General features: G+C 31.8%; 1 protein-coding gene across 1 annotated transcript in view; it reads left to right on the forward strand.

The window, feature by feature from the left end:
• The window catches only part of LOC139524974 (glutamate receptor ionotropic, NMDA 3A-like), a 70,182-nt gene that overhangs the window by 47,176 nt on the left and 9,466 nt on the right, over positions 1-13,540 (forward strand). Inside the window, exons 5-6 of the mRNA XM_071320147.1 lie at positions 4,414-4,564; positions 7,741-8,031. Of these exons, the coding sequence (XP_071176248.1) occupies positions 4,414-4,564; positions 7,741-8,031 (442 nt within the window). The remainder of the gene's footprint in view (positions 1-4,413; positions 4,565-7,740; positions 8,032-13,540) is intronic.

Below are 13,540 nucleotides of genomic sequence, written 5' to 3' on the forward strand. Positions count from 1 at the left end.
GCATGTGTTAGTCTTGTTTTATTTTTAATTTTAGTTTATTTATGTATATCGGAGTTTTGTAAATAGTTATCAAAGGTGCCCGGATTATAATTTAGTACGCTAGACGCGCGTTTCGTCTTCACAAGACTCATCAGTGACGCTCATATCAAATATTTATATAGTCAAACAAGTACAAAGTTGAAGAGCATTGAGGATCAAAAATTCCAAAAACTTGTGCCAATTACGACTAAGGTAATCTATGCCTGGGATAAGAAAATCCTTAGTTTTTCGAAAATTCAAAGTTTTGTAAAGAGGAAATTTATATAAATGACCACATTATTGATATTCATGTCAACACCAAAGTGTTGACTACTGGGCTGTTGATACCCTCAGGGACGAAACGTCCACCAGCAGTGGCATCTACCCAGTGGTGTAAATAGTTATCAAAGGTACCAGGATTATAATTTAGTATGTTAGACACGCGTTTCGTCTACACAAGACTCATCAGTGACGGCTATATCAAATATTTATATAGCCAAATTAGACGTTCATTATCACAGAACTAGGAAACATTTTTGTTTAGGGGCCAGCTGAATGACCTCTCCGGGTGCGGGATTTTCTTGCTGTGTTGAAGACCCATTGGTGGATGCAAAGACCCTATGAGTGAATCTATATTAAGAACAAAACACGCCGCCTTAAATGACCTGACTCGAGTATCGTGACTATATTCCTTCTGAATAAGTCTATTTATAGTTTTGGTTAGCGTTATAGATGAATGTCGACATTTTTGTGATGTGTAAAAAATATTATCATAAAATATTGGATGAAAAATACCTGAACGTATAAGATGTCTGAATGTTGATTTATATTTGTCCTTGTTCTGATGATAAGTAAATGTTTTGACTAGTCTGTGACATCAAAAACCCTGGTGTATTATTTTTACTTTTGTATTTGTTCATTTTTCCTATTCATTGACTAAAATTAAGGCAACCATAGTACATGTATAGCAATGTTCAAATTTCATAAATCGAATGAGAGTAAACGAATCCGGGTGACGAACTAAAATCGAGGGAGACACATCATTATAAGAGAAAAACAACGGAACAACAGAAACACTTTGGAGTGGCCCAAAACAAACGCCAACAGACATAAAAAAACCGAACTGTTTGATAACAACTGCCATATCCATGGTTTGATAAAGGATATTTTAAGAATTTTTTTTATTGAACCTGATGTTATGGCTAGTCGAACCTCCCGCTTATATGGCATTTGCAACTATCTTATAAGTTTGCCTGGATTATTTTACCACTGTCCCCGCTTATGAGAATGGTGAGCGCACACCAGCATGTTTAACCTTGTCACATTCTTCATGTGCCTGTCCGAAGTCAGTATATGATAAAACTCTTATCGGGCATTTGCAAATGATAATTACATTACACTATACTAACTATCAGCATATTCTATGTGTTTGGTATCAAATTGAAAATGAAGTCAAAGTAAACTTTCAGTTGTAAGGCAAAAACGAAGTCAGATTATGTAAATGTAAATGTAAACACGTGGGAAGAAGGAATACCACAATAACTCCGGTTTGTTTTAGGGTTATTCTTGTTTTATATTTTATTTTGTGTATAATAGTTTGTTTTTTAACTGGACTGGTGGTGTATCTCTTTCGTCTTTTTCCAAATATTAACTTCACCCTTCATATCTTATTTTATTTCTATACATCCCGTATCTTATAGAGTTCGAAATATAGACTCATCACAAGAAATGACTACATATAGGTATAGAATTAAAATCAAGCTTCGTTTTCCAACCACCATGAACAATATATAACTAGATTGCTTTGACTGTTTTGTTTGTGTCTGCGTGGTTTTTGGGTCCTTTCAAACGATTGACATGGTTTGCATAAAAACTGGTACAGGTTTGAGAGACTCAGTGCTCTCAGTTACTGACAGCTGTCTAAGCATTATTTCCGTTTATGAAACACAGGTTTGATGTTGCATTACTTTGACTATTAGCATCATTTCAAAAGGTAACCTGTTTAACTTCTTGTACTCTGTTCTGATAGACGGGCTTCCGACAAAGTCATGTGTGGAACTAATTGACATTACTTTATAAGGCAATCTGTCCTTTATTCAATGGTTTAATTTTCTCATATTGAAGATTGATTTAGAAAAAATTCTGGTTTGAGAAGCAATTTCAGTCCTGATACAGACTAAGTAATGATTAAAATGCTCTTATGTAATCTGTGCGATATAAACACGTTGATTAGGAGTTTGTCAGATAGACACATATATTTCAGGTTTTAGATATAAACAAATAATATAAGATGTATAATGGCATTGTTTATTGGGTTTTGCTGAAATCAAAGTATAACTTCTATTTCATTTTCATATGCACCTCTCGATACGAAGTCTGTTTTTATAGAGCCAAGACAAACTTTTGTGTCGTATTCATGATTGTGACATTTTGTTTGAGTATGGATTCGCATGGTTACTTAGCTTTTGAAGTTCTTGCGGTTACCTCGTTTTCTTATTATTGTTGTACCTATATTTGTATTCACTTAACGGAATCAATAGATATAAACATCGGTAAACTACTGATTCTTATAATTTTACTTCCTCTGTAATAAAACCGATATTTTTCTGTCTATGTAAGTTTATCTTTAGTTTTAATGCAAACATATTTCAATACACGTTTGGAATTTAGTAGAAATTTAACACATAACATTTAATCATGATTAGGGGAGCAAACCAGCTACAACCCAACCTTTTCTATATATTCCTGTTCTTAATCAGGAGCCTGTAATTGAGTTGTTGTTCGTTGTGGTTTACTGTGGATTCAATATTATTCGTTGGATGCCAGTTTTCGTGGACTTTGTAAGTAAAGGAGAAATCAACTATCCACAGAAATACAAATTCACGAAAATTGATACCCACGAAAATAAATGAATCCACAGTATCATATTTGTTTTCAATTATTGTTTTGTGCTGTTTGTTTTAGTGTTCTGGTGTTGCACCACTGTCACAAGTTGAGGAGTGGGTTGGGTTTCCACTAACATCGTACTGTTTGTGATTGTCCTAAGTTACGAGTCTGTAATTCATCATGTAATTAGTTGTTGTCATTTGTTGCTTTATAGCATATTTATGGTTTTTTTGGTTTACAAACGAAGCTTATCGTTTTCTCGTTTGCAATAGTAATTTCGGTGATTTTTATAGTAAACTGTGCGAAATGGTCTTTTACCATTGTCAATCGCATCACAGCTTCTTTTTTTAAATCAACTTATCAGATCGAAACAGCTACTGAAAGCTAGTTCAAAGCTACTTACAACTAATTCCTAGTCCGATATTATAATCTTATGATGGGTTGTATTGTTAGATTATATGGCGTAGGATATAAGACTGCTGTGGTCAGCAACGATCTGTTTAGTGCACATTATGCAATGGATTACCCTACTTTACTATATAGATTAGGTAAACATTTCCTTTTAATTTAAATCTCACGGGAAAAGACATAATTCCACAGCTTTTCAGTTTCTTCTCAAACTGAATCATTAACAGTCATGTCATGTCTAGTACGACAACATGGCAGTAAATTAATTGTCCATTCTCAAATATAGCCATCAAACTTTCTTTTAGGGGAATATGTCATTGATAAATCCGAGCTTTAAAAACATTATATAAACAAGTATAAGCTTATAAAATTACTTAACTATATGTTTATATGATATCTTGTGACTACAAGATTGAAGAATAGCAAAACCGTATTATCTCCTACTGATTTATGTGTAAATAGATATACGAAGATGTGGTGTGAGTGCCAATGAGTCAACTCTCCATCCAAATAACAATTAATAAAAGTAAACCATTATAGGTCAATGTACGGCCTTGAACACGGAGTCTTGACTTCCACCGAACAAAAAGCTATAAAGGGCCCCAAAATTACTAGTGTAAAACCATTCAAACGGGAAAACCAACGGTCTAAGTACATTTTCGTTGTTTTCGCATTGAAACCACATCTATACTTTTTTCTATCTTATATACAGATAAAATGGTATGGAATGATTGCCAATAGGACAACATTTAACAAGATACCAAATGACACCTAAACTAACATCTATAGGTCACTGTTCGACCTTCAACAATGAGTAACACAATTACCGCATAGTCAGCTATAAAAAAATTAAAAGACAAATGCAAAACAATTCAAAACGAGAAAACTTATGGCCTGATTTATAAACAAAATGATGAACGAAAAACAAAAATGATATACAGCAACAAACAACAAGCAATGTATTCAGGTTTCTATGCCCTGCTGACTTAACATTTAATCTTATCAACTCTTTAAACACAAAAGTGTTTGACCTTATCGAATGTTTTTTTAGTCTATAAGACGATTAAGGCTTCAGACACAATTTTTTGTTTTTGTTTTCAGAAATAATGAATTGGATGCATATCTTGGTGATAATCCAATACTCGATTATGCCAGAGTAAAGCTTGACCCAAAATGTCGACTTCGGTTGCTTTCTCAGACATTTGGGGAAGACGGATATGGAATAGGATTGCCCAAAGGTTCACCTTTAAAGGTAAATATCACTTTCGTATATCTCACTTTTTATTTCAGATAAATGATACAAATGAAGATCGTAAGTTTTAAATTATTCACTCAAAAATAAGGTCGGATTACCGTTTATCGTTATGCATTAATCAAGTTCAATATTACAGCAAAATATTTTGCAATCTAAAATATAAGATCATGTTAGGGGCCTGTTTAATGATAAATTGATACGTTTGAGATACCTTTTCATACTTATGATTGTGTTAGCAATCGTTAACTAATTTGACTGCTATCGATACCAAACTAGTGAGTTTTATGAAAAGTAGATCAAATGACAAAAATGCGACAAAAAACTTCAGGAAGATCAGGTGTCTATGTCTTAAAACATCCCATGTTGGAAAACTGCTTTTTTGGTTAAAATATTTTACCAACCATCACCAGTATTGACTGATTCGATCAACCAAACAATCATCCTTTTACAGGTAAAATCGATAATTAACTTATTTTTAACATATAACACGACATCAAACAGACATACAAAAATACGTCTGCACGAGGTCCATATCTATTCATATTTATGTTTATCTTTATGTTTATATCTTATTATGTGACCGTCGGTAGTTTTCGGGGTCATCTCGATAGTTAATTAGATGGCGTCCAGACTAAAATACACTCGCAATTTAGATATATATATATATATTATCTAGTATATGAATTGTTAACTGTTTATTCAATACTTTTTATAATTTGAATGTGTGTTTGAGTATGTTATTAATCACATATGAGAATTTAAGTTAAATCGGTGAACAAGTTTTTGACAGCTAGTGCCCATTTAAAAAGAACATTGCGCCCGAAAAATTTTACCGAAGTTTAAGAATAGTCTATCGTCAAACATTTCGACACCACTGCACATAACTATGGCATTTTATAAACACTGCTAACGTGATTACTCTCAAATGGATAGACGAGGCATTCGGCTTAGAATTCAAAGAACATCATGACACATCCTGTCAACAGCTACAAAACGTGGGTATCTATCCTCCTTTGAATTAAAGATTGTCTCTAAATGCGATTCCAAACTGCAACTGTTTTCCTTGAGAGAACAAAAAATGGAATTTAAAATAACTGAACTATCTTTTACAGGTTAAGTTAGGTCAATAAATACCAAATAAGTGATACAATCTCTTTTAATCATTTAGAAATTATTATTTTTTATATTAATTCAGAAATACACATAAGTTATGTTAATGTGAATTTCGCTTTATCATTCATTGTTATCATATATAAGCTTATACAGACAAATACAAATAAGATGATACCATTAATGTCATTGACAAAAGTACAGTGCAAAACAATAGCCAATTAAACTGAGCATCGGAAAACAAATAAGGAAATTGCCTCTTTTATTTTAGAGCATGAACTAAATGATCTATAGAAAAGTACTTTAATAAACTTTTACATTGAACCTTTCTATTTTCATTTCGCTACTTTTCTTCAAGTGTAAACAGATTCTTTTTTCTTGAGATATAATTTTGTTATTAAAATATAGGGATTTATAGTGATTGGTAGCGGTTCAGTTCAGCATTTATTTTTTATTTTTGTCAGTTTCTTGTAAATAAGATTATACATCATCTGATTTTGAATTACGTTGTTATGTTTGGTTAACCTTCCTTTTCTGTGGTGGAAAATTTAATAAGGAAGTTAAGATGTTGCCAGGAGAATGATATTTAATTTACTTGAAATTTGAGCATATTGCTTCTAATATGCATTTCAAGATTTCTGACGTATTTCTGTCGATTGAATAATAAAATTCACTTCTAAATGATTTTGAACTAAATTGCGATTCATTGTAGAGATGCATCTTCTCTGTGGACCCATACCTTTTACTGTTGATAGAATGGCGTTTTATTTTCTTTTCTAGTTGATATGATTTTGTTTTTTCTTTAATAGTAAGAAATTGTTGTGATAATGATCCCAAGTCGGGTCAAACCTGACACTTAAAAAAGTATATGAAAGTTCTCTGTTTAGCATGTAAAATTGTCTGGGTTGAAGTAAAAAAAGTTGTTATCAAGGTATTTGGGCATCAGTCCCTTCAGAGCTAGCACATGGTTGGCGTCCTGAATTTGCATTTCCTTTTTGCCATTGGGCGCAGAATGATACAATAATTCATTTATCATGGATATCGTTAATTGATTGTCCCCTAAATAATCTTAAGCGTTTATCTATTTATCAGGGTTGTGCAACTCTCACATATTGTTATCTGGATACATATATTATTCTATTTTCTACATAAGATGATTGTTTCAATATCCTAGTTTGTTTTCAATTTGTATCCACATTTATAGTTGTTTGTGCATTACACTTTTTGATCATCTTACATATAATAATTTCTGGTTTAAGAATAATTGTGGTTAGATAAAGGCAACAGAAGTATACCGCTGTTCGAAAGTCATAAATCGAACAAATCCGGGCTTCAAACTAAACACACAACTATAAGAGAAAAAAGTAAAATCACAAAAATACTGAACTCCGAGGAAAACTCAAAACGGAAAGTCCCTAATCAAATGGTAAAATCAAATGATAAAACACATCAAACGAATGGATAACAACTGTCATATTCCTGACTTTGTATAGGTATTTTCAAATGTAGAAAATGTTTGAGGGAAACAACGAAACAACAGAAACGCTGAAGTGCAACAAAAAAAACACAAAACGGTTTAATACTTTTTCTGTCATCCGTCATCCATATTTCTCCACATGACCTTGTTTCGTTTCATCAAAGAACTTTTATAACAACATATTGCACATTATATGTTAAGATTGCAATTTGTTTAGTCATATCTTTCAAAGGGGTGATGATTTTGTATTTAAATATGGTAACTATAGACAAGGTCTAAATAACCCTATTTATTATAGAACTTACACACAGGGACATCAGAAGATATAAATGAAATTCAAATGAAAGAAAGAAGGACACTTACGAAAAATGTGTTTGATAGTGAGTAAATACTTCAGATGTGGAGTAAACAAAGAGAAGCGAAAGATACTGAAGGGATTTTCATACTCAATAGTCAAAATTATCTAACAACACCATGGCTAAAAGAAAGCTCCACATTACGGCTTATGCAGACGAAACTCGCGTATGGTGTAGCTAGTTGAGGCATTGATTTTTTTGAGTTATTGCAAAGTTTGTATGTTTTGTAGATTCCTCTCTCAGAAAAGATTAAAGAGTATCATGAAAATGGATATATAGATGACCTAATCGACATTCATTTTAAAGACAAGCAGTGTTATAAACAGAGTATTTCACAAGAAGATTCAAGATTGCAAGCCTCACATCATGCAGGATTATTTGTTATGTTGTCATGTGGTTTGATTCTAAGCATATTATTGCTTTTTTGTGAACACGGAATATTCCGATGGTTGGTTCCATACTTCAGAAACGTATCAGACACAAGTCGTTGGAAGAGTCCTCACATGCTATTTTTTAGCCCGGTAAGAACTTTTTTCTTAGTTTGGAAATGTCCCTGGATGCTTAAAACCACTTGTAAATGAATCTTAAATAATTACACCTTATAATCATAACTTGTTCTGAAATTCCTAAACATAAAACCAAAAAGTCTTGTTTAAAACAAGTTAATAAACTTTTCAAATATTTTTTGGCTGGGAATACAGTACTGTTCAGTTTTGTTTTTGCTTGCAGTCATTTTTCTATCGGTCAGTCTCTTATGAGACTATTCTAAATGGAGACTAAACACATCTAATTCAAACTTTAGGGAATCGTCTGCGGAGTCCTGACTGCAGCGATGATGTTGAAATGTTACTTCAATGTGTATTCCTTGATTCAGCCTCCTAAGAACAGTTTGCATCTAATTGATTGTTACGGTCACATTTATTTATGAGTGAGCGGAAATATTTATATTATACATACAAAGGTTGCATTAGATATCCATATGAATAGATGTTTAGATTGCATAAATTCATCTGCCTCAATAAAAAAATGATTACCGTAGCAGCAATGAAATATTTGTTTGTACCATCATTTTGAGTACTAATGGTATTTGTTGATAAAAGTCAATATCTTTCTTAACTTTGACAAGATTACTTGCCAAAAAAAAAGATATCGAGGATTTTTATTTGCAGTACTAGTATTTATACATTCAGATACATTTTTGCTTTTATGTTACTTTTGGTCAACACAGCTCTTATCTTTTCTTCATTGTTATACTTTCCTGGTTTAAGCTTTAAGCGTTCACGATGAAGGTAAACCCCAAAATATTACTGAAGACTCTGATTTAAAATGGGCAGACAGGTATCAAGGTGACATTTAAAACTTTTAAGTCTAAAAAAAACTGACAACGGCATGGAAAAAATAAAAAACGTCTAAGGATGAACAAGACACTAAACACTACATAGTAAAACTTAATACTCAGTAACCTTATTATCGACATGCGCATCTGATGCAGTAAAAATTTGTACCGGTCATGTTATTAGCATGTCATTTTTTTTAAGGGGGGACTGGAATTCCAAATACAGTTTCATTTTTAGAAGATTGATATTAATGTAAAGGGATTTAAATGGCGTTTTAAGTTCATTCCTCATTTTACGACAATATTTATCTTAAAAGTAAGGGTCTACATGATAGAAAACTCGAGGAACAGATAAGTTACAAGGATAAGTTTTCCTCGTTAAACAGGAATGGTAGGGGGATAACTTTAATAGGGAATCCTGTGAATAAAACTTTGTTAAATGTTTACGGAAATCATAAGACATGTATTGCTGTGAGATGCATGTTTTCTACATAATATGTATCCCTCCTGTTGTACTGTAATATGTTACGAACTTGAAGTTTCCAAGGGAAATGTTTTATCAAATTATTAATAAACTCTAAAAATAAAAATAATAAAAGGTTAAATGCAATTGTGTGTTCATATTAACCTAGGGAGTTGCAATGTAGTAAAATGCTTTCTTTAGTGTACAGATTCGGCAGTCAATCATTGTCTACTGTAATAAAAACAACTTACAAATCAGACCAGACCATTAGAAAAGAGTTATCGGATATACCGAAATTAAAACACTCACCAAGATATCGGTATGAGAGCCAATGGAATTAAATTCTAGTATAACCTTCAGGCAATGAACAAAACAATTATCAATAATGCTATTGATATATATGTTGAAGTCGGTAGCTTTAATGCTTGTAGTTTATTGCTTTAATAAGCCTTTATCACGAGTTAATCGCAGTTATCCGACATGCCTTGATTTGTATCTATTGTGTAGTCCCTGCAACTCAATTTTTTATAACCATCCAACATCATCATCATTTAAACTTATCTGCTTCTGTGTCTTCGTCCTGTTATCTAACTTTTCTAAACAGGTGAATAACTTACTAGTTGACATATGTAAAATGAATGTTATATATATATATCATTGCTCTTAGCCATTTGTAGATATGAGGTTTGGTTTTCAACTCAGTGAAATTTGTTAATCACAGAGTATTTAAATTATTTTGCTGCACTGACGAATTGAGGAAATACTGTGAAGCTCAATACTGTGTAAAAATTAATATTAGATAATACGTTGTTTTTATATGTCCCTGTCGTCATAAAACCGAAAGCAATATGAAGGTCCACCACGTTTGTAACTTGCGCGTCTAGTTTTCGAAGGTCTAAAGTAGAAAATAACATTTGAGTGTTTAAAATTTTTTACTTCTTTTGTTTAAAGTAATCACTTTTTATCTTTCGTGTATCGTAATTTATTCAGTAGACACAATAATGTGAAAAACTATCTAAAAAAAATATATATACACGCGTGGTCTTTCTGCATTTTGAAGCTGAATCGTTAGAATAACGATTTTGATAATGGAACAAATATCGGATCATTATTTCGTAATGATCATAGAAATAAAATTTGAGTTAAGGCAATTTATACTATCGTTATCTATCCACAATGTTCTGAACATCGTTCTCGGTTGTGATTTTTTAGTGCATTAAAGCATCTCTGACGCTTTAGATTAAAATGGATGTTGTATAACGTCACCTTTAAAGTGCACGATTACCCGTTGTTACAGGCCTCATGTATATTTTGGTATCATCGTGATGATTTTTAATAGGTTTATTCCGTTTCGGTTGATGTTCATATTAGTCTTTAAGATTGAAAATAGGCACTGTTGAAAAAGAAACTTTAGAACTAAATTGAAGAAACATTCCTATATAATCTAAAATATTTCACTGTTCGGAGTTTGATGAGAAAATATTGTGTTGAAAAATCAATGCCATGTTAATCATAATGCATATTTATGTGATAATAAAGCTCCTTTATACAACCATCTCATTTTTATATGTTCCCACGATAGTATATGAATTTGATATATCGTATATGCAATTCGTAAATAATGAACAATTATCTATAACTTTTCACCAACCAGTGTAACTTTATTACCCATAACAGCTGCCATAGACCAATGTTTACATTAATTTTGAATAGCCCGATCAATACGGAAAAATATATGGCGGCTTCCTGATTATTAATGTCATTCCTGCAAAAGACAAATACTAACACGAAAAGATAAAAACATAAAACAATATGCAGCATGACACAGCTTTAGTAAACAGTTGAAGATAAAACTATATCAAACAATTGTATTGCACAAATGCATTTCCAGAATAAATGCTTTATCTTTCAAGAAGATAAATTTGATATTACGTCAAAGTAAACGGTTCTGTTAAAGATGCATTCGTAACCTTATTTATCTTCTTGAAACTTTTACAGCATTCAGTAAAATGGCAACTGATTTTTTAAAGCATTGAAAATGACAATTTATTTGAACTACTAATGGGCACGTTCTGGAGGAATTAGAACTTTAAATACAATCCTTTTTCCCTCATGAAACCAAAGTAGCTCTTTAAAAAAACACTATTTTGTTTTACACGAGCTTTTTATAAATATATAAAAATAATTTAGCAAATACTTGTTTGTTTACAAAAAGTCATGTTATCGTTTCTTTTCTTCACGGAATGTTTTTCCACTGCCTATAAATCCTGCTCCTTAAAATGCATATCATTTGAGCACAATTTTTGGAAGAAATCTCAAGATGGCTCTCCAAAAATGAATATATGTGCATATAAAAACAAAACAGGATTTGTCATCACGTCTAGTTCATTATACATCTTTTTAACTTTTATCTTTTATCTTCATAACATAGCAGCGCTGATGCGATTAATATTAACTTTACGGCATTTCTGATGCACTAAAAGGATGTCGTTTGTGGTACGTATGTACATATGCCTTTTATATTACAGATTAAATTTCTATCATTAGAGATAATCTGCATAGATTTCCAAACTAAAAGTCTTCTCTTAACCTTTATAGCGAAACGCTTTGAAGTTTAAGTGGACTGACATTTCGAAGCACATCTACACAAATCTTTATCTAATGTTAATCGAGTTGCCAACATAGCAGAGTTGGATAAATTTATTATATAAGAAATTGTATGAAAAATTCCTTTTTATTTTCTTGTTTTAAAACTTCCGATTAGTATTGTGCATCGTCTTAAACTCTTCAGCTAGTCAAATTTGAACTATGATAGTTGTTACATTTAATCAAAGGCTTTGAATACAGAATTCCCCAACCCATCGACTGGAAGAAGGATTGAATGTCACTGGCTGATACCAAAATTGTGGTTGGGCGCGTGCCAGATGATCACAACTAGACACTTATCTGAATGAATCGAGCATTCAAAGCGTATTTATTTTTTTTAGAAACCCCAGGTTGTGGGTACTGTAACAATTCGACTAAACATGTATTTATAGTTCTTGTCACTATCATTTCTACAGCAAAGAATTGACTCCAGAGTTGTGTTGAGGTGTATTTTGCGGTGTCAATCATATGTGGATTTTCAAAACTTCTGAAGATCTTCACCAAAAAGTTCAATCACAATACTTCCAATTTTGTAGTTACTTAAAATTCCTTGGTTTTTTTTTCTACGCTTTGTACTACTATTCGCGATCAATAATCTATTGAAAGATTGTTTTTATCGTCTGTCTCTTTAAGGAGATCTATTTTTATAAAGAAACGTAGATGCACATTCCTCGTTTAAGGTCATGATACATTTTACTTTTTAAAGAACCACAATGATTTCAACAATAAATACACCGAAAATGATATCATCAAACTGCTGGACATTTGGATCATAATATATTTGTTGTGCGTTTTATTTAATTGGTTTTTTTTTTCAAAAGACGGACGGTTTTTCAATGGATAATAATTTACACTACTACTGGTCTGTTTGTTTCAATACATATACAAGCAAAATCCAGAAAGACTTTTCTGAATATAAAAAAAGAAATTTCCTTCCAAAGATTTTTTTATTTCACTTATAGATATTTTGTCACTCAATAACCATCATTTCATTAAATGCTTATATCCCATATCCTATATAACTCCAGATTAACAGCCTTCAAAAACATAAGTCTGAATATATATCAAGTCATATACAATATATTTTATTTTGTTTGAAATTGGTGTTTTCACGTTTGCTATTAGTGGTAATTATTTATAGATGGGAACTAGTATAACTAGTTCTGCAACAGTATGTACTATTTATAGAGTTTGATGTCGGGTGTATAATGCACGAGGAACGTTTTGGCGGTTTCTACGGGTGGGATTTAATGGTACTATATAACAGTCGGAAACCAGGTTGAAATAGAACAAAAGAATCGAAGCTCTCTATTAGAGAAGGCGATAAATGTTTACTGTATTGTTTACTATAGTGACAAATTTTTAAAAAGTTAATAGAAACAAACAAAACTGCAATTTTCTTCTCAATTACGAGGTGTTTTATTTCAAAAACACCATTTGCATAAGTTTTCAATTTATCTAGTACATAGTTAAGCAGAACAATTAGATATCAAGTCGACGACATGGGTATCTTTCAAGTTGGATGACAAAAATGCATAACCTCCGATTTCTTTGAAAAAATTACCACGGACGGAAAAGATATCTA

The sequence above is a fragment of the Mytilus edulis genome, chromosome 1 (genome assembly GCF_963676685.1).
Source record: "Mytilus edulis chromosome 1, xbMytEdul2.2, whole genome shotgun sequence".
NCBI lineage: Eukaryota > Metazoa > Mollusca > Bivalvia > Mytilida > Mytilidae > Mytilus > Mytilus edulis.